The sequence below is a fragment of the Cenococcum geophilum genome (assembly GCF_001692895.1).
Source record: "Cenococcum geophilum 1.58 unplaced genomic scaffold K441scaffold_30, whole genome shotgun sequence".
NCBI classification, from domain to species: Eukaryota; Fungi; Ascomycota; class Dothideomycetes; order Gloniales; family Gloniaceae; genus Cenococcum; species Cenococcum geophilum.
Window position 1 is genome coordinate 1,902,983 of NW_027137588.1, and position 21,049 is coordinate 1,924,031.

A 21,049-nucleotide genomic window follows, 5' to 3' on the forward strand; every position below is an offset into this window, starting at 1 on the left:
GAGCTGCTGCGGTGGTGATAAAGTAGTGCTGTGGGAAAGTTTGGTTTGAGGAGTGGCCCTGAGCGTCAGGATTGGTCTTGGCCCTGGACGCAAATTCCCAGATTAGACTTGCGACGCTCCAACACGCGAATAACAGCCTAATACAAAGGCAATATAGGCCGGGCTGTCAATTCCAATACGCTCTTGACAAATTCAACACGCATCAATTAATTTTCTATCGCAAAGCATCTGTGAACCGGCCCCTCGTGAAGACGCCCAAGAAAAGATTCCCCTGAGAGGATCTGCGCCTTCTCGTTCCAGTAGGGAAGCAGTGGCGTTAATTAGCTGTGCGCACAACTGACTCGTTCTGCGGCAGGCGGCTATCGGGGATATAAGAGCTCGGGAAGGGCGAGGTGGAGCACAATGAGGTGCACGGAGTGGAGAATTTAGGCATGCGCGCCGGATCTTGCTTTAATATCAGGCTTTTTGCGGTCTGCATCAAATCAATTGTCGTTCTGGCTCCATGGCCGCGATGCACCGCTGAGATGGCACGATGGCTCGGTAGCGGAGACCCACGGGATCGGCCTGCTAGCCACTGCGAGCCACTGCTAGCCCAGACTGAGCATCGAGCGAGAATCAGCTCAGGCGCGGCCCTGTGGACTTTGATGCTCTGTCACCGAACCGTCACACTCTCCCGGCGCTTTATTGCCGCCGCTCAAAACCAGTAATGCTGACAGCCCAGGCGAAGCTATGCCTGGTGTACCAAACCATACAAGCTGACTTTTCAACTTCTGGACCTCGAGAGTCTGCCTAAAATGCCTACGGCGTGGCAATGATTAAACCGGTCACGCTTCGGTCAGGTGCACCCATCCTCATTTAGCCGTTGCCCTACAAACATCGAAAATGGGGATATATGGGAACTTGATCAAGCCATCACCACACCTCCAATATGAATGGGAAATCCAGTCTCCATGGAAGAGACTAGAATAACGGCATTGGCATGTGTCAGGATATATTTGACCTCCATTTGCAGCGGCAGCGAGGCTTGCGCTCGCGTTGATGATATTTTTGCCCCGGCGTCGACTAAACTGCCCACCGCTACTGCGTCACCGCCCTTAGCTTTTCAACTTTCGTGCGGAAGCTCACTGCCAAACATCTGATGTCCTTCACTTATTGACTGTTCACTCGGGCGTGTTTCCTTTTCACTCTGCTACGTCACGGGGCGCGCGCCATGGGCCTTCCATTCAAGTTGCTTCCCCAGTCTTGCCGTGTCTCAATATGAGAGTGCTCTCAGAAATGCCTCTACTTGGAGCTCGATCACAGCACCCACAGCCTAGCTCTAACGCAGCTCCAGGCTACAACGTCGTCGAACGAGAAGAGCAGTCAACCGCACCACCTGATCCACCAGACTCGCAGGGTACAACATCGCGCCCCAGAGCCTCCTCAGCCGGCCAACCCTCTACCAATCGAAACGCGTCGCAGATGAATGGACACACACCAAGTATGGAACAAAATGTATCAAATGGCGCCTCTGCCGGCAGGCCGCTCATGCTTCGGGCAAAGAGTGATTTTGGGTCTCGCCGCGAAGACGCGGCAGACAGCGCCGACGAAGACATAGGAAGTAGTGCCGACGGCGACTTTAAGATCAGACACGGCTGGGAATCCCAACTGACTTCGGAAGAGTACAACAATCTACTGACTTCCGTAAGTTCATACGCACTCCGAGGCCTAACTGTAGCAATTATGGACATTGACTCGGCATCTTAGACTTTCTTCATGTACTATACCGATAAGAAGCACGAGACAGGAGGCAACCCGAAAGAGGAAGATGAAGCCTACGCGCTCCAAGAGTGGCGCATGCGCGACCGCCTCAAGACCGTCTCCGCCGTTCTTGCCCTTTGCTTGAATATTGGAGTGGACCCTCCGGATGTCATCAAGACGAATCCTTGCGCAAAAGAGGAGTGTTGGATTGACCCCAGTAACTCCGCCGGGGCGTCCGGCCATACACCTATGAACCAGATTGGCAAGGCATTGCAGACACAATATGAGCAGCTGAGCATGCGCACCCGCTACAAGCTCTGCTTAGACCCCACTGTTGATGAGACTCGGCGCTACTGCACCACACTGAGGAGGAATGCTAGGAATGAGAGGGTACTGTTTCACTATAATGGCCACGGAGTGCCAAAGCCGACTTCATCCGGCGAGATATGGGTATTCAACCGCAACTATACCCAGTATATCCCAATATCGCTGTATGATCTCCAAAGCTGGATCGGCGCACCAAGCCTTTTCGTCTACGACTGTTCAGATGCAGGTCTTATAATTTCCAACTTCAATAAGTTTGCTGAAAAGCATGAGAGTGAAAACATTGAAGCGCGCCGTAGAGACCCTCATGTAGAGGTTATGGATTTCAGCGACTGCATTCATCTCGCAGCTTGTCGGGAGAAAGAGACACTACCAACTAACCCCGAGCTACCTGCAGATGTCTTCACATCTTGTCTCACGGATCCTATCATCATGGCGGTGAGGTTCTTCATTCTTCAGAATCCGTTGCCGAGCACTATTAGTACTCACGATGCTTCAAACATCCCTGGTCGTGTATCAGAGCGACGAACACCTATTGGGGAATTGAACTGGATCTTCACTGCCATCACGGATACTATAGCGTGGAACTCCTTGTCTAAGCCTCTATTTAAGAGGCTATTTCGCCAAGATTTGATGGTTGCTGCACTGTTTCGGAATTTCCTTTTGGCACAGCGCAACATGACCATCCGCTCTGGCGCAGCTGGGATCTTGCTGTTGAGATGATACTTGCGCAGCTGCCTGACCTCTATGCGGCTGAGCGAGGCGAAAAACAATACGAGTACAAACACTCCGAATTCTTCTCAGAACAGCTAACAGCTTTTGAGGTCTATCTTGGACAGGGTGCCGTTGAACAAAGGATCCCGGAACAACTGCCCATTGTGCTCCAAGTCCTTCTAAGCCAGGTCCATCGATTACGAGCGCTCATTCTCCTTTCAAAGTTTCTAGATCTTGGCCCCTGGGCGGTAAATCTAGCTTTGAGCATTGGGATATTCCCTTATGTTCTCAAACTCCTCCAATCCCAAGCTATCGAGCTCAAACCTGTAATGGTTTTCATATGGGCCCGTATCTTGGCAGTCGACCAGTCATGCCAGGCTGACCTTCTCAAGGATAATGGATACCAATACTTCATTAGTATTCTTAACCCGAGCTCAGGTATTTATTTCGAAACAGTCTTATCTTTATCATGCTAATGACCTTTCGTCAGGTATTCCTATTCTGAATGCTAGTGAGCACCGAGCGATGTGCGCTTTCATTGTCGCAATGTTCTGCAAAGATTATCATCAGGGCCAGGTTGTCTCTCTAAGTCCTGAACTGATAGAGAGTTGCTTGGACCATTTGAGGGATTTGCAGAATCCTTTGCTTAGACAATGGTCATGCTTGTGCTTGAGCAAGCTCTGGGTGAACTTTCCTGATGCTAAATGGGTTGGCATCAGGTGCTTGGCTCATCAGCGCTTATGTGAGCTCGTGCTGGATCCTGTAGCAGAAGTCAGAGCAGCAATGCTCTACGCCCTCACGACGTTTTTGGGCATCCCTGATGTTACCGCTCAAGTTGCCCATATCGAGGAGTCAATTGCTTCTATGGTACTCATCATGACGACTGATGGAAATAGTATGGTACGAAAAGAACTTTTGGTCTTCTTCTCCACCTTTATCGTCAGATACAAGTCCAGATTTGTGGTAGCTGCATTTGAACAGTTCGCCGAAGAGAGCTCCTTAAGAGATGACCTATCCTCGAGAATCGCAGAGAAGAATGGAGACGGCTTCTACATGAAAATGCGGACAAGCAGTATTAACAATGGCGAGCCCTCGAGTTCCTGTTCGCAGAACACGGTCTTTTCAGCAATGTGGAAGGAAATGCTCATCATGTCGGTTGATCCACATCCCGAGATTGCTCGCGACGCAGGTATTGTGGTTGACTACGTCTTGATTGCTCTTCTGGACTCTCCGCTGGCCAAATTTGCTCAGCCGCAACTTGAAGAAATCTCGAAACATAGTCGCCGGCCACGACCCTCTCGTAGCGTACACGAACTTCCACTCGACTCTCAAGCTTCTCTTCCACCAACTCCTTCGAAGCCGGATGGCTATCTCTCTATGTTTGGGATTCGCCGAACAGCAAGTGTCGCAGCATCATTAAAAAGCCTCTCTCTTTTTGGTGGCCACGACTCCAGTCCCAATTTCAACAAGAGCCCAGCTCGTTCAAGAGTCCCAAGTGAGTTTCATCGACCACCAGATGAGAAGGACCAACCTCAGACACCACCAGCATCCTATAACCCCGCTGATGAGCCAAAACCACGAGGATTTTCACCTCGGGATCTAGGAGAGGAACCAAAGCTCCCTCTCAAAAGCAAGTTTTACGAATGGTCTGTAGAGTATTTCCGTGAACCACAGATGAAGCCCAGTGAAGCAGATGAGCCTGGCAGCACAGACTACAATGGGCGTTTGTGGCGCCGCAATCGCAATGACAAGATCATTGCGGAGACGCAACCGCAGAAGGATTTGGCAGGAAGCAACCGCTGGGACAAGCCCAAAGGCTCCTCTAACAATGGCAGCCAGCCAATGAAGATGTGCTTCCACCAATTTGAGGATCATCTGATCGTCACGGACAATCGCGATACAGTCTGCGTCTGGGACTGGGAGCGTCAAACCCGCCTAAATCGCTTCTCGAACGGCAACCCTCAAGACTCCAAAATCACCGAAGTACGACTCATCAACGAAGACGACCAAGCCCTTCTCATGACGGGATCCTCAGATGGAGTAGTTAAACTGTTCAGGAATTATGAGTCCAAAAAGAAAGTTGAGCTGGTTACGTCTTTCCGCGCTTTGACTGATCTAGTGCCGAGCAACAAGAATGCCGGACTCGTGTTTGACTGGCAACAAGGCAGGGGCTTGATACTCGTGGCTGGCGATGTGAAGGTAATTCGAGTTTGGAACGCTGGGACAGAAATTTGCACCAGCGTAAGTTGTCTAATTCATTTTCCGAAATCTTGTGCGGAACTAACCATATTCTCATAGGACATCCCTGCACGCTCTGGATCTTGCATTACGTCTTTAACCTCTGACCAGGTAGAAGGAGACGTGTTCATAGCAGGGTTTGGGGATGGTGCTGTTCGTGTTTATGATCAGAGAGAGAAACCAGCTACCGCCATGGTAAAAGTATGGAAAGAGCATAAACAATGGATCACCAACGTGCATCTACAGCGCGGCGGTCAGCGTGAGCTAGTTAGCGGATGTCGAAGTGGCGAAGTCAAGCTTTGGGACATCCGTTTGGACCGGAGCGTCAAGACTATTCGAGCCACGAAAGACACGCTGAGGAGCTTGAGTGTGCATGAACATGCTCCTGTTTTTGCGACGTAAGTTTCTTTTTGTTAAACTCAACCATACACATGGCAGCTGATCCATCTACAGCGGCTCCGAACGGCACACGGTCAAGATATTCAATCTTAATAATGGCGTGCACTTGTCTTCCTTCGAACCATACTCCAGCTTCTTACATCAAAGCCGATCCTCTCCAATCGCTACAACAGCTTTCCATCCGCATCGCATGATGATTGCTGGTGCTGCTCTTCACGACACGCATATAAACATCTTCACCTGCCAGGATGGACAGGTGGTTAAACAATGGGAGCCTTCAACTCAGTAAGCTATGAAATATCACGCTGCATGACTACAATCACAACTTTGGGATACTCACAGAGAGCGACCGTAAGGCAGAGACATCTTAGTGTTCTCACATATCTCAAGCGGGGTTACAGGAAATGGCATGTGAATCCCAGTTCTCGTCCAGCTTTTTTCCAGTTTATTTTTCTTTTTGGTGTCTAGCTTAATGGATAGGTCAGTAGGCCTTCGGCGCAACCCTAGAACGGTGGCAATGTGTGGATGTTCGATTTACTGGGTCCTTTTGTCATTCGACCTGTCTCAGGGCCTCGCGTCATGGTTATCGGCGTCTCCTGGGCTCAGGAATATGCATGGGATGGCATACCATAGCGAGGGCGTCTTTTTGAGGATTGTACTGCTTTCTTACATAGTTAACGACGAAGACATGATGAAAGTGCTTCTAGTGTAGATTTTATTTGGTCGATATCAGATGCTCAACTCCATTTTAACGTTTGCTTGACTGGAACAACTACCCTTTGTAGACCCAGTACATGTACGTTGAGGATGGTGAGGGCTGCGATATCCGGACAGTATCTGAACGTAAGACTGCGTACCTGAGTCACCGTACAGAAAATTCATATGGTATATGCAGCCTTTACTTAAGCCCGGATTGACCTGCATGGTTCTGAAGAGTTCCCTTGATCTAGATTTATTCATCCTTTTTAATTATTGATTTCGAGGCGCTACGTCTTTCAAGAAAAGGTTTAAAGTAACAAGGATAGCGTCAGCACTCACGAGACGGTGCGGTGATTGACAGCTCCATGCCGCAATTCTTGGTGGGATGATTCCTAGCGATTTTTGCCTGGCCTGCAACCCCACTATAAATTCATCCCACCTCTAGTTTCAATCCCGACTCATCGCTCATACGACACAGCAATTCCTTCGCAGCAGCTATTGTTGCGCAATATTCAAGCCTAACCAGCTTCTTTAGGCACACTAGATTTCTCCAGGCCAATCTGAGCATTGGACGCTTCCATTTGCTGCCACAAGTGGGGTTTCTTCTAACATGACGGAACCCTCAGCCTCTGGCGATCCACAAGGACCGTCCAAAAATGCCTTGAAGAAGGCCGCCAAGGAGAAAGAAAAGGTATGAATGACTTATTTCTCCCTACCAGATCTTACAACTGCTTCTCTGACACCGCACCGCAGGCTGAGAAAAAGGCCGCCGCGAAAGCCAGAGAGCTGGCCGAACGCCAAAAGAAAGAAGCCGACGACGCCAACGATGTGTCCGCCGACTCCTACGGCGAACTCCCCATGGTTGGGTCGCCCGAGTACAAGCCTTCGAACCTCCCGCGCGTCAGCCTAGCCGATGTCGCTGAGCTGGAAGACAAGGAGATTGTGTTCCGGTGCTGGGTCGAAAATGCGCGCGTGCAGTCCGCGAAGCTCGCGTTCTTGAACCTGCGCCAGGGGCTGAATACGATTCAGGCTGTTGTGGCTGCGAGCGAGAAGCTGAGCAAGCAGATGGTCAAATTCGCAGGGAACATCTCCACTGAGTCGACGTTGTTTGTTCATGGTTTGGTGAAGAAGACGCAAGAGGCAGTTAAGAGTGCCACGATCAAGGACTATGAAATTCATATCACGAAGCTCTTCGTTGAAGCCAAAGCAGAGGTCCCACTGCCTATGCAGATTGAAGATGCGGAACGTCCGCTTCCAAGCGAAGGGCTAGGAAATGAGGACGAGAAGGCCGCCGCAGACGAAGGTAGACCGGTCGTGGGACTGAATACGAGGTTGAACAACAGGACATTGGATCTGAGGGCGAAGATCAACCATTGTATCTTCATCATCAAGAGCGGCGTGTGCGAGCTCTTCCAAGAATTCCTCAGGGGAAAAGGCTTCGTCATGATTCAGACCCCAAAACTGCAAGGCGCTGCATCAGAAGGTGGCAGCAACGTCTTCGAGGTTAAGTATTTTGACCGGCCTGCCTTCCTTGCGCAAAGCCCTCAATGGTACAAGCAGATGCTTGTAGCATCCCGCTTCCCCCGCGTTATGGAAATTGGTCCAGTTTTCCGAGCTGAGAACAGCAACACCGCAAGGCATCTGACTGAGTTCACCGGATTGGATTTGGAGATGGAATTCCAAGAGAACTATCACGAGGTTATGAGCCTACTTGAGGATCTCATGCTGTTTATCTTCAAAGAGCTAAATGTTCGATACAAGAAAGAAACGGAGCTCGTCAGAAGCGCGTACCATGTGGAAGACTTCAAGCTACCAGAGTCGGGCAAGGTGCCTAGAATACCCTTTGTAGAGGGTATCAAGATGTTGCGAGAAGCTGGGGAAGAATTAGGAGACTACGACGACCTAACGTAAGTCATTCCTCTTACAATCCGCCAAGAACACCCCTTTTCTCCTAAAGTTCCTACTTTCTGAATGCTGTATTGACCGTCAAATATAGAACCCCACAAGAAAAACACCTCGGTAAGCTCGTCCTCGAAAGGTACGGCTCCGACTTCTACGTCCTCGACCAGTTCCCCCTTGCTATTCGCCCTTTCTATACCATGCCGTCCCCTGCAAACCCTCGCCTGTCCAACTCGTACGACATGTTCATGCGCGGGCAAGAGATTCTGTCCGGAGCCCAGCGTATCCACGATGCTGAGCTCCTTCGCAAGGCTATTAGGAATTACGACCCTCCATTAGACCCAGACAGCCCAGCCTTTAAGGACTATGTCGACGGCTTCAGGTTCGGATGCCCGCCGCACGGTGGAGGTGGGTTTGGGTTGGAGCGGATTGTCCAATTCTGGTTGGGACTGCCCAATATCAGGATGTGCAGCTTGTTCCCGAGAGACCCGCAGAGAATCATGCCGTAAGCGCTTGAAAGTTTTGAGGTAGTAGAAGAAGACTGGCGTATTAGTGAGTAGGTTGGATTTGAAAGATATCTTGATGTGAGGAACGAGGTTCATTCTCGATTCAAAAGAGGTAACCACGGAATGATGCAAAGCATGGGGACGAGTTTAGAAATTTGTGGATGCATGATTGTGCTCTAGACGGGCATCGGGCTGGATACTAGAAAAAGCTTCAAGTTCACAGTTACATAAAGATAAACAAACAATGGGGAAGAACAAGTCTTATCTCCCAATACAAGCTTAAAAGGTCGGATGTTTTTAAACGTACGCCCCCACGCCCCCATCCAAGTTCGCACGTGCTCTCCACAGTTCATAAAGGAAGCTGGCCTTTATCCAGGCATTCTAACGCACACAAACCAGCCCACCCGAAACCCCATCAACCAGAGCTCTATCATCATGCATCGTTTTTCATGATTACATCTGTCTAAAGTACGAGCCTGCTACGCCTCCCCTACGCACTCCCATTCTCCACCGGCTTCGGCGCGGCCCACCCGCCCCTGACTCCTCCCTTGCCACCAACCTCACGCACAAAACACTGCACGCTCAGATCCGCGGCGACATTCACCTGGACCTCGACCTTGGCGCCCTTCTTGAGCCCCCTGAGCGCCGCCTCCGCCAGCACGTTCTCGACCCGCCACGCCTTCTCCCTGATCTCCTCCTCCTCATCCTCGCTATCATCTTCGTCCTCGTCCTCCGAGTCCGCCTCGCCCTTCGCCGGCTTGGCCTTCGGCGCCGGCTTCGTGACCTTGATCTCGCGCGTGCCCTCGCAGATCTTGACCAGCACGTTGCCGCCCTCGCGCGGGGTGGCAATGACGGCGGAGCGGCGCACGGGGACCGGCGTCTCGGCCTCGACGAGCGGCCTGAAGACCCCGGAGCCCGCGTCGCTCGAGATGCACAGCACGCCGATGGCGCGCGCTAGGTGCGCCGTCACCGTCACCATCGGGTGCGTGCTCTGCTCGATGTCCTCGGCCTCAAACTCCTGGATCAGGCTCGCCTGGATCGCGGCGCCGCGCGCGGCGAGCTCGCTCGGGTTGATGGCTGTCGGCGACGTTGCGGGCGCGAGCACGGTGGTGGATTCGGGGAATGCGGATTGCAGCGAGGAGGCGATGCGCGGCGTGTGCGCGGTCCCGCCGGCGAGGATGATTTCGGAGACGTCGAGCGGGTCGAGCTGGGCCTTCTCGACGGCGTGCAGGACCAGCCGGGTGAAGGCGGCGAAGAGCTTAGACGCGAGGAGTTCGTAGCGGGTGCGGTTGATGGTGGAGGTGAAGTCGAGGCCGTTGGAGAGGCTCTCGACGGAGAAGTTGGCGGACGAGCCCAGCGAGAGCGCTTTCTTGACGGCTTCGGATTCGAGTTTTAGCTTGGCGAGCGAGCGGCTGTTTTCTCGTGGGTCGCCGCCGGACTTGTGCTTCTTGATGAACTCTTTCGCGAAGTGGTCCATCAGCACTTGGTCCAGCTGCGCACCGCCGACGTCGTAGTCGTGGGCCGTGGCTAGGATGCTGTACATGCCGCCGCGGGACGCAATGACCGCTACGTCCGAGCGGATGCCGCCTAGGTCTGCTACTACGACGATCTTATCAGCGACTTCAGCTTCCGCACGTGCGTCGTAGGCCAGGACTGCTGCTACAGGCTCGTGGATGAACTGTAATACCTCCACGCCAGCATCCTTGGCTGCCTTAGTGAGCGCATCTTTCTGAGCATCTGAGAAATTTGTAGGGACGGTTATGACGGCCGCGTTGACGGTCTTGCCGAGGAAGTCTGAGGCGGAGTTCTTCAGGCGGCGGATATGCCTTGTGGCGATTTCGGAGACGGTGACTGTGTTCTCTGCGTCTTCTGCCGTATCTTTTATCTTGAAGGCAACTGTAGAGTTGTTCTGGATTGGATGCGCAGATTGGTGGCAGGGTGTTGGGTCTATCGACTTGAAGCTATGGTGTTGGTTAACTAAAGACATTTTAAGAGCATGGAAGAGATATGGAAGCGCACTCTTGCCCTAGAAAATCCCGAAAGTATGCAACGGTGTTCTTGGAATTCCGTACGAGCTGAGCTTTCGCTTGTGTTCCTTGAAACTCTTCACCATCGACGTAAGATAATATTGATGGTATTTGTCGATCTGTGTTCATCATTAGTATTTATAAAACAGAGAAATTTCCCAAAACGTCATGAGATCTAATCCTGAATACATGAGAGAAAGGGTTTGTGCAGGTCAGCAAGTTTTAAAATAGCTCCTCCCGCCGGATTGCAGAAGAGTAAGAAACATGAATAAACTAAAGACTAACCTCCTTCTTCGTTCGCTATGACCTCCGCTTTGCCTTCCTAATCATGGGATTAGAATTATAATTTTTCACCTGTAAGGGAGAGAGGAATCCTTGCCCCTGAAGTATGAGCAATGGAGCTGTAAGAATTTCCAAAGGATATTCCAATGGCAACCCGCTGCGCGGGGCTTTCCTCTTCACTCATTCTGCCTACTGCTCGGTTCGCGCACTGTGCTAGACTGCAGAGTTTGTGGTCAGAATTTGGAGAAATTTGAGGGTATGGCTTTGTGGTTTGGTGGTTTTCGTCTCGACCGCGGTGGTGAATATGAAGGCTGAATATCTTCGAGGTACAAGAAATTTCGAGACCGCCGGCAAAACTCCGGACCAATGTTTCCTCGAAGCGAAACTCAACACCATTTGCTCTATCACAGCTTCTTTCGTCCCGACAGGCAATTGACAGCGCAGCACCATGGCTACTGCTCAACCAATAGCCCTCCCTGGGGACAAAATTCCTTCATCGGCGTTGCCTACATCTGCAAATCCAAACAAACCCCTCACCTTGGGCCCTGGCCTTCGACACATCCCACCAAACACCATCACAACCACAATCGCAGGTGCTCTGGCAACAGACACAAGGAAAAATGCCACATGGGTGGAATATAATAGCGGTCGTGTATGCCTTCCCAATATTTCTACCCGGCCTCTTCTTTTGTCTCGTTACATCCTGCCCGTTACATCCTGCCCGTCTCTTCCTTGGCTAGCCCCGCTAATAAATAAAGTATATACCCTCACCCTCCGACCTCGTAATCGCTACCGTGCATTCCTCTCTCACTGAAGCTTACAACTGCACACTCACGCCTCATACTCCCTACGCCAATCTCCCACAACTTGCCTTCGAATCCGCAACTCGGAAAACACGGCCGATTCTCGCACCAAATTCGCTCGTCTATGCACGGATCCTAAGCTGCACGCCTCACACCGCGCCAGAACTCACCTGTGTAGACCCTTCGACTGGAAAGGCAGAAGGACTAGGTCCCCTAAAAGGTGGCATGGTGTTTGAGATCAGTCTAGGGATGGCAAGGAGGTTGATGCTAGGAGGAGGGAAAGGCGGTGTGGTAGTGCTTGAGGCGCTGGCTGACAAAGTCGCGTTTGAAGTGGCAGTAGGTAGGAATGGCGTGTTGTGGGTACATGGTGGGGAAGGAGTACAGGGAATTAAGGTTACTTTAGCGGTGGGGAGGGCGGTGCAGGAGGTGGATGAGAAGTGTTTGGGAATTAAAGATCAGCGGAAGGTTGTTGAAAAGGGTTTGAAAGGGTTATAAGATCTTTCCGGCTAATCCTCCCAGGTCGTGGCTGGAAATTTTGGGTTTGGCGTAAAGGCTTTTGGTGTATCATGATCGCATTGCATGGAGTTAGGCATTTGATTTGATCCGCATTCCGAGGCGCTGGGACAAATCGTCAAGCTATTTTTCGGTGGGCTATACCTTGACGATATCATAGCATGCTCCAATATAAATTTATCTGGTAATAGTCAGAACTTGTCCTCGCTCTTCAGTTTAATGTTCGTACAAAGTTTAGATGTTCTAAAGTCCCAGCACTTCAAATTCTCAACGCTCCCAAATTTATTTCTCCCCTGTTACCTTTTGATACTATGATATGTTTATCCTTAAAACATGCCGGGAGCGTCGTCATGAAACATCTAAGTTGATACTTTGCAGCTCCTCGGTTTAAATTCGTATCAAGTTATGCCGAAAGCTCGGATAGATCCGTATGTAAGATAAGATGGGAATGACGACTTTCGCCATCCCGCATTCATTGTTGATCAAGTACACGCTGCAACTTTACCGCACCACCACCTTCCCATTCTGTTTTATGTCTCCGAATTATGAAGGATCCGATGGCGATGATATGTCCATGGACATGTCATACTCCTTAGTCGATGGGGACTCGAATAGAGAATCTGGATATCTCCCAGACGAGTTGCTCCTCGAAATATTGTCTTATTTTCCCCCGAGCCCCGCAAGCCAGTCCGATTTATACAGGTTCTGCCTCGTATCTCAGCAGTGGTATGATGTAGGCATATCACGTCTCTACGAACACCCTATTCTCGTTGGGTCCGCCTATCAACTCTTCGTTCGAACAGTATGTCCTTCAATCAACGCCCACATCCGTAAGAGCGAGTTGGCTAGCTTGGTACGAACGCTTGATCTTGGGAATATAGTGCATCAAGGAAGCAAATCAGTAACAGCTAGGTTACTAGGCCGCACAAAGGCAAGCCTGGGGCACTTCGTTGCACCACAAGCTTCTTTTGCCATCAACTGCTGGGCCGCGCTCTCGAAGTGCTCCCGCCTCAAATATCTCGATTTATCCCTAGTATCAGAGTCCATATCGTACCAATCCCTAGCCCAAACCCTCCGCTCTCTATCTAACCTCACGGACCTGTTCCTTCCCCGCTGCTCTTCCGCTCATGNCAGCGACAGCGACGCGCTAAATATCCGGTGGCCGCCCAAACTACAACGCCTCCATCTCTCTGGAAGTGTGCACGGTAAATTTGTCCTTGATCTGGGCCAGCATCCAGAGAACTTCCCGCCCACTCTCACACACCTATCCATCTCCCACGCGCCCAAAATAATCGCCGAAGAGCTCCTCTACCTCCTCCAAAGCTTGGGCGGCCAACTACTAAGTCTCGAGATAACGCACCTGCCGCGACTGAGCGAAGGCTCTCTGGACAGTGTGCTCACCGTTTGTTCGCATCTCACCCATCTCATAATCGCCATCGACTACATCAGCTTCGAACTAGGCGAACAGCAGCCCCTCTGGGGAGCGCATATGTGGGAGCAATCACTTCCACTCGACTCTCTCACGATCCTGACTTCTGGGCATCACCATCCTGAATCAGTGTCTTACTTCGCCCCCGCAGACCTGTGGGAGATGGTTGATAAGCGCTATTTCGGTCGACTACGGCACATTCGTGTTGCTGAAAGTACCGGCTGGCGTAATGGTGAATTTGCAGATGAGTGGGAGATGTTGTTTGACGTGCTGGTGGAGTTGGATCAGGAGAATTTTGTGATGAAGCGTTGGCATTATGCGGGAGACATAGGTAAAGGGATGACCTACGAAGAATGGAGAAAGACGAAACAGGGCCAGGACATGGCGCCTGATATGGGTTTGCTAGCTGGGTAAGTTAAATTCGATCGGGTACTAGAGAGGTTGATGAACACCCAAATAACTTTAGAAAGCCCTCAGGAGAGCATGTTGTTGACCTAGATCGGATTTTCTTATCACCGTCTTACCACTGTCTTTGATACCTACCCGTTTATTTCTTACCACCTGTTTCTGTTGCCTATTATCTTTCTTTGCTGCCTACATCTACCTTATGTATATAGAGAGCCTCTAGAGCCAGCTTCAATCAACAGAGTTCTTATTCTTGATCGTCCTGTCCGACATATGTCAATATCGGAAATGTATAGAACCCCCTCTAAACTTTAGCAGCATTGTATTATTGGCTTTAGCCTTGGAATATTCTAGTTCAGTATTGAGAACCTTTACTTTGAGACACTAACTTGGAGAAAATGGCGTTAACCGCCTGCTCGCAAGGCTGGTGCATAAGCCAACAATTATGATCTAACACCTTTTCCATCCTGGATATATTTTAGAGAAAATAGGGTATGTTGCGCGGGAATGCCCCTCTTCAAAAATAATATATCTGGTCTTTAAAACTGTGATAAATGGTGAAGGCTTTAATATCCTTGTTTCATAAGCGCTGATTTATAGTCTATGAATAAAATATTTTGAAAGATATACTGCCTACATGTATGCATATCAAAAAGATAACGTAGCAACTAGGGTCCTCAAGCGTACCAAAATCTCTATATTAAGGACGAAACCCTATATACGGTCATGCTATTATGGCTAATAGGATCGACTTCTACAAAAAAATTCGAGAGTACGAAGGAGCGGATCGTTGAGCTGGAGACTAATATGCCGAATCTATCTGCTAGTGTTTCCGAGCAAAAGTTCAATGAACTCGCGAAGATGGTTCACGCAATAGAGCCTCAAGAGTCGGAACCAGAAGATTCTATAAAGATCAAGATTAAGAATGAGAACTCTGTCCTATTGAGAGCGACTCTTGAGCCTTCATATATACGGTCACGATCAGCTGCCAAGACACCCCTGATCTATACTCAATATAGGAAAGATAAACGGACATGGGTAGTTACGATTATCTGACAGATTCCATGGCGCTTCCTGAACGTGGCAAGTCTCCGGACAGGGGCAAAGACAGAGGCTTATAAGAATGACAATGAAGAGCTTTTAGGGCACTAATGTCAACCTACTAGAAATGGCCGGAAATGAAGGCAAGCTGGATAGACTATGTTCAAGGGTTTATTAAGCGCCGGCCTTCCTTATTTTCCTTTCTATTGTCTGGAAATCGTACATCTCTGCTCAACAATTTATTAAGCTTGCCTGTCACAGCTTGAGGAAGCAATCCCCCTCATACCGATCGAGCTGATAGATGGGTTTCGGAAAGTTTTCCATTTATGCTCTTCTTAACTACTCCCAGTCCTGATTAAGTACAACTTCGCGGGCCTTAAACACACTAAACAATCCCACTTAGTAATCTCGACGGTGAAACACTGCGACATAGATTGCTAATATCCTACGGCTTTGCCCGGAACGCCGTGCCAGGCCTAGCAGCCCACCTAATGTTGACTTTCTCGGCAATTCTGGCAAAATCTCACTCACCTATCCAATAATTTGAGGTGCTTGGAAAGCAATGCGAAGACTGCCATTCTTTGCCTCCATGCGTTGATTTGAGTTCTTGCTATCTGTTTTTAGATGTGCGCTAATAATTTATTAGTCAAAAAGAAACGGCGGAAGGATGGGGGAACGAAGTAACACTCTTACCCTCCCTTGACGGCCCACGGCCCATAGCTAACACTAAGACTTGAGTTGGTAGAGAGGGCAGACATCATCTGTTCTGCCTTCGAATCTGAACTATGGACCTGCGCTCAAATGAGTGACCTTTGCCGACCTGGTGTCAATCACTACTATATCAAGACTACTATATCAAGCCTAGATCAGGGGTGCCTATGACTCACCTACCTCATGTATATATAGTCTCTTTTCCTCCTTCATATATCAATCTACACATGAGTCCGTTCGACAATTTTACTGTGCCATTGTGCGGTGGTCATACCTCAAGAACTTTGTCCGCAGCTACAATAAAAGCCGTTGGATAGGTAGGAAACGTGATAGCGCCTACAAGCGTTGCTTGTTCTCGTCATTCAAATCGGTAATGCAGCCTTTTACTACTCGTGCGATAGGGCTCAAACTGTGGGCTTGATTAAGACATTTTCTCTGAAGAAACGCAGCTTAAAGCCTACTCTCTCGAGGTACCAACGTCGTAGTCTGAAAATAGTTCTGCATGTAGCCTAGTGTAATTAGAATAAGGTAATTAATTTGGAGTTTAACTAATCATGGCCGCTGAATTTGAACTCGCATTGCCTCACTGAATCACACAGCGTTAGCTCCAGGCGCTTTGGCCTCCATTTTAGAGGTTTCTGCCATTGTTTTTAGGGGTTGCATCCATAGAATAATACGCTAAGAGCGATACTAATGTGTAACCTCTACCTACCACCTAACCTGATAGGGTTCCCGCACTGCCGATGCCCCGCTTTGCCGATGCCCCCGTTTCGCCGCTCCTAAGGTAACTTCTTTGTATCGCAGTTTAATCACATGTCTCTATCTACACGAGAGCTTTATTTTCGTAGAACAACATGTCCTGCTTGCACTCGCCTACCTTTAGATGAACTTAATGCGCATAGCACCATTAACGCTATCTGCAAAGTTTCGGTGTCTCTTACAAACATCGATCTCGAAAGTATAGCTCAGTTCGCACCAAAATGTGATCTCTGTCGACTTATCACCGATCTAAGTCATCTTCTCCCTGAAGATTTCGCCAAGCATATAAAGCACGATGGCATAACATACAGGTATTTGTGTGGCAGAAGCGAAGGGAGGATACGCCGTACGGATCAAAGCCATCTCTACATCTGCGTAGATTTTGGTGAGTAGGCAAGCGCTCCGTACATTCGATAGGAAATTTCTAAGCTGATTTGGTAATTCAGATAGCATTCTTTGCAAACGTATTAATGATAGATTCATTCATCCGGACCCTTTTTCTCCACGCGCCATCCAACTAATTAAGCACTGGATGCAAAAATGCGAAAGAAAACATTCAAGATGTTCTATTTCCAATGAATATCTCCCGACCCGTGTCATAGATGTGACATCTCTAACCCTCAGACTCGTCGAAAGCAAGCCTACGTCGACCGGGACGTACGCAGCGCTCAGTCATTGCTGGGGCATGTGCCGGTCCTTCCTCACCACACGTTCCAACCTTGCAGACCGCAAAAGCGGTTTCAGTATTGACGATTTGCCAGCAACGTTCCGCAATGCTGTTTCGGTCACAAAGAGTCTCGGAATCCCATATCTCTGGATCGATAGCATCTGTATTCTTCAAGGTGACAAGGAGGATTGGGAGATCGAAGGGAGTAAAATGGCTGATGTTTACTCAAATGCTTATTTGACAATTGCAGCTGCGAATGCTGCCGGTGATGCGGAGGGGTTTCTTAAAGCACGGAAGCCTGAGAAGATTCTACCCGTCGATATCCGCTTCGCTTCCAGTGAGAAGAATATTGATGAGAGGGAGATTGGAATATACATCCAGCCGAGGTGTCAGCCAACAACAGTATATGAACCCCTTGATGGCCGCGCCTGGTGTCTCCAAGAGCGGTGCCTCAGCCCTCGAATACTCTTCTTCGACACCAATACATTGCGCTGGGAATGCATAGAAAAGGGGTGGTTCGAGGCCGGACGAGGGTTCAAGAGGCAGCGACTCATAGTCCAAGAGGTTATTCCCCGACTCTTATATAATGGCACCATTTCGTACGTAGGTTGGTATAACATGGTCGAGAACTACACCACCCGAGCTATTTCCTACCCTAGTGATAAACTACCCGCACTCTCCGCTTTGGCTGCGTATGCGGCAAGGGAGTCGAATGATAAATACTTTGCCGGTCTGTGGAAAGGAGATCTCAGGAGAGGACTTCTGTGGTGCAGACAGGTGCGTCGCAATTTTCGAGCACATGAACCGTCGAAGCCGTTCGAGGATGTGACAAAGTCACTAGATACTGCAATCGCGCCAAGTTGGTCCTGGGCTTCCTTCCAATCAGCAATTCACTTCACAGTTATGGATCCTTCTTCCACCGACCTTGAGGTGCTTTCTTGCACCAACGTGATCGATGTGTCCATCATAGTCCCCGGGAAGAACCCTTATGGCGAAGTAGCGTCAGGCTATCTCATTATCTCCGCACCGCTCATATCTTTCGCAACTGATATTGGATGGGACACAACAGACGTTAGCGAGATTGCAGTTAACAGAGCCTGGGAACATAACGTACTACTTTGCCCAGAACAGGAAGAAATCGATATCAGCGTCGAGTCCTCTTTCGATCATCCGGCGGACATCCGATGTGAAATTTTTGGATTACCGTTGACATTTTCCATTGACACTGCGGGGAATTTCTACGAAGAGGGGGATCATATCGGTAGAATTAAAGGTGACGGAGAGGAATGGAAGATAGTTCACGGGATCATTCTTTGTAGGAAAGATGATGGCGGTGATGGAGATTGTTATGTGCGAGTTGGCTGTTTCAGGATCCATCCGATCCGATTGTCCGATTTTATGGTCAGAGTAACTGAAATGCCTCGTCGAATGGTAAAAATTGTTTGACACATACCAAGACTATTAGAGATCAGGTAGTTAGAAATAAGTAGATCGTACGTGATGTATCCAGTAAGTTTTCCATTTGTCAAACACGCTTGCGAGCCAGTTCTGTTTCTCATTGTCGATTAAGATTTTGTCCTGGGATTTAACGAAAACTTGGGTTTTGATCTTCTCTTCGAGACGGCCTTGAGGTCGAAATTCCATCACAAGCAGGAAAGCAACCCCCAAATCAGGGTTTAGTGAACAGTCAAGCAATGTCGAGGACATTGAGATGGTAATGGTTCATAAGTGACCTAGTGGTGACATAAAAAATTCGCGAAGGAAGTCTTCCTTTTCTACGATATTGCGTGTAACTGTAAAACCGGCCCATTTTCTTTCGGTCTTGATGCAAACCTTTTCCCACTGCAATAGCATACCAACCTACACCACAATACTTCAATAGAAGATTCTGGAAGAAGTCCGCACAGGGCAAAGCGAGAAGAGCCGTGTTACTGGAATCATTCAAGGGGAACGGAAGCGGATACCACCGAGCTGAATCCACCGGTTGAACGGCGCTTCATCGGGGTCGTTCAGGTCATTGATGAAGCCCGCTTAGTGACCAAAACTAGCAACAGAGAGGCGGATTGAATGCACTTGCAGCTGGAAGGGTGGGGGACTCCCCTGTAGAACCCTTGAACTAGGCCCTATTTGGCTTACCTCAGCGAGCTCAGACCAAGAAATCGATTGTGCGGATATAGGAATATCCGCACCGTCCGCTAAGCTGATTTAGGACGGCAATCGTTTTCGTGGTCTGAGAGACTTTGGCGAGATTTGTAGGAAAACCTAAACACGGTTTATATGAGAAGACCTTATTAACTTTAACGAAATTGATCTACCCTCCCACAACACCTATTAACATAAAAATTACACTAAATTATAGAGAAAAGCCTACTCTATAAGTTATGAGATCTTTAGCTCCTTATATACGCGCGATATTAAGAGGAGTTCGTTACCGCAGAGGCTCCAATTCCACTGCCCTACTAAGGCGCGTAGTAAACACGCTTACGCCTACGCCACCAGCCCTCTTCGCAACCAGTGGGTATTCCATCTGCTATATACCTATTTAATTTATTTACTTTACAGCCCTTTACAGGTTATGGTGTAGGCCCTAATAGAGTTATAAGCTCCGCGTCTGTGTAGAGCTGTAGAGCTTTGCGAGAGCTCTGCAGAACGAAGCTTATGGGGAGACCTGCACGGAGCTCTGCACGGAGCTCTACTAAGGCTCTGCGGAGGCTCTGCTCGAGGCTCTGCGGAGGCTCTGCTCGAGGCTCTGCTCGAAGCTCTACTCGAAGCTCTACTCGAGGCTCTGCTCGAAGCCCTATATAGAGCTCCAAAGCTCTACTAACACGCAGCACTAATATACTAGGAAGGTTCTACAAACGCCCGTACAAACGCCCGTACGAACGCCTATACAATCGTCTCTGCAAACGTCTCTGCAATTGATCGCCCGTACGACCGTCTGCACATCTGCACATCTACACGTCTGCACGCCTGCACGAAGGTCTGCACGAAGGTCTGCACGAAGGTCTGCACGAAGGTCTACTAAGGCTCTGCACGAGGCTCTGCGCGAGGCTCTGCGCGAGGCTCTACCCAAATCTTACCCCCTAGTAGTAGCAGAGGCTCTATCACGGTGCTGCAATGAAGTAGACCAAATAACTACGTTGTGGTATAAAGAGGAGAAGAAGGTGAAAGGGGGTATCGTATACAAATAGTAGGGCCAGCCGCCAAGGCGCTACCTATTTAGGAGAGGATGCCTATATTAATATAGTCTAAGGAGTTAGTTTTAAGGTAAAGTTGTTGTCCTAGTATAAAGTAAACTAGGATAGGTGCTTTAGTAAAAGCGTTTTTAAGGTCTTAGAACGCCTTCTTATATTTAGGCGTCTAGGTAAAACGTAGGTATATTTTTCTTCCTTTTATAAAAAGGCCCTTTGTTTATATTATTACTATAAGTAGTGCTACTACGCCTAAGAAGTTGTATATAAATTTCTAATAGAAGTTAACAAAACCAAGGAAGGCTTATACGTCCTTAATATAGTTAGGGGCTTACTATTTAGTAATTATATATACTTTCTTAGGGTCTATACGGACACCCTTAGTAGTAATAATTAGTTTAAGGTATTTTACTTCTATAACTGAGAATTTATACTTCTTTAAATTAATATAAAGTCCTACGTCCCTAAGACGCTCTAGGACTTTTTAAACATGCTTAGTATACTTAGAAGGGTTATTACTATAGATAAGTATATTATCTAGGTACGCAGAGTAAAAGTTATTAAGGTAGTCCTATAAGGCGTTATTAATATTGCTTTAGAAGGTGCCTAGGCCGTTATATACGCTAAAGGGCATAATAGTATATTTAAATTGGCCGAAGCGTAATATAAATGCGGTTTTCTATTTATTACCTTCCCGTATTT

The 21,049-nt window shown here is 48.8% G+C and overlaps 7 protein-coding genes across 7 annotated transcripts; 6 read left to right on the forward strand and 1 right to left on the reverse strand.

Moving 5' to 3' along the window:
• The first annotated feature begins 1,146 nt into the window (after nt 1-1,146).
• Nucleotides 1,147-6,098, forward strand: K441DRAFT_662591 (uncharacterized protein). The gene is made up of 6 exons (XM_067649067.1): nt 1,147-1,683; nt 1,747-2,777; nt 2,889-2,951; nt 3,147-5,019; nt 5,077-5,414; nt 5,470-6,098. The coding sequence occupies exons 1-6, from the start codon at nt 1,276-1,278 to the stop codon at nt 5,702-5,704; spliced, it is 3,948 nt and encodes a 1,315-aa protein (XP_067502413.1). The 5' UTR covers nt 1,147-1,275; the 3' UTR covers nt 5,705-6,098.
• Nucleotides 5,755-6,281, forward strand: K441DRAFT_662594 (uncharacterized protein). Its single transcript, XM_067649068.1, has one exon. The coding sequence runs from the start codon at nt 5,888-5,890 to the stop codon at nt 6,125-6,127; it is 240 nt and encodes a 79-aa protein (XP_067502414.1). The 5' UTR covers nt 5,755-5,887; the 3' UTR covers nt 6,128-6,281.
• A 443-nt stretch (nt 6,282-6,724) lies between these two features.
• K441DRAFT_569154 (aspartyl-tRNA synthetase) lies at nt 6,725-8,522 on the forward strand (the record flags this gene model as incomplete). The annotated part of the gene is made up of 3 exons (XM_067643850.1): nt 6,725-6,805; nt 6,868-8,021; nt 8,111-8,522. 3 exons carry the CDS (start codon nt 6,725-6,727, stop codon nt 8,520-8,522), a joined length of 1,647 nt encoding a protein of 548 aa, XP_067502415.1.
• A 487-nt stretch (nt 8,523-9,009) lies between these two features.
• Nucleotides 9,010-11,125, reverse strand: K441DRAFT_614105 (chaperone protein dnaK; the record flags this gene model as incomplete). Its single annotated transcript, XM_067645666.1, has 4 exons — nt 10,926-11,125; nt 10,832-10,868; nt 10,539-10,665; nt 9,010-10,480 (listed from the first exon to the last, which is right to left on the reverse strand). Exons 1-4 carry the CDS (start codon nt 11,010-11,012, stop codon nt 9,010-9,012), a joined length of 1,722 nt encoding a protein of 573 aa, XP_067502416.1. The 5' UTR covers nt 11,013-11,125.
• A 125-nt stretch (nt 11,126-11,250) lies between these two features.
• Nucleotides 11,251-12,402, forward strand: K441DRAFT_639434 (exosome complex exonuclease-like protein Rrp40). Its single transcript, XM_067646579.1, has 2 exons — nt 11,251-11,480; nt 11,587-12,402. The coding sequence occupies exons 1-2, from the start codon at nt 11,277-11,279 to the stop codon at nt 12,124-12,126; spliced, it is 744 nt and encodes a 247-aa protein (XP_067502417.1). The 5' UTR covers nt 11,251-11,276; the 3' UTR covers nt 12,127-12,402.
• A 241-nt stretch (nt 12,403-12,643) lies between these two features.
• Nucleotides 12,644-14,116, forward strand: K441DRAFT_662598 (uncharacterized protein). The gene is made up of 2 exons (XM_067649069.1): nt 12,644-13,983; nt 14,044-14,116. Exons 1-2 carry the CDS (start codon nt 12,677-12,679, stop codon nt 14,069-14,071), a joined length of 1,335 nt encoding a protein of 444 aa, XP_067502418.1. The 5' UTR covers nt 12,644-12,676; the 3' UTR covers nt 14,072-14,116.
• Nucleotides 14,117-16,556: 2,440 nt separating this feature from the next.
• K441DRAFT_614109 (HET-domain-containing protein) lies at nt 16,557-18,703 on the forward strand. Its single transcript, XM_067645667.1, has 2 exons — nt 16,557-16,874; nt 16,936-18,703. Exon 2 carries the CDS (start codon nt 17,022-17,024, stop codon nt 18,600-18,602), a length of 1,581 nt encoding a protein of 526 aa, XP_067502419.1. The 5' UTR covers nt 16,557-16,874; nt 16,936-17,021; the 3' UTR covers nt 18,603-18,703.
• Nucleotides 18,704-21,049: the final 2,346 nt, after the last annotated feature.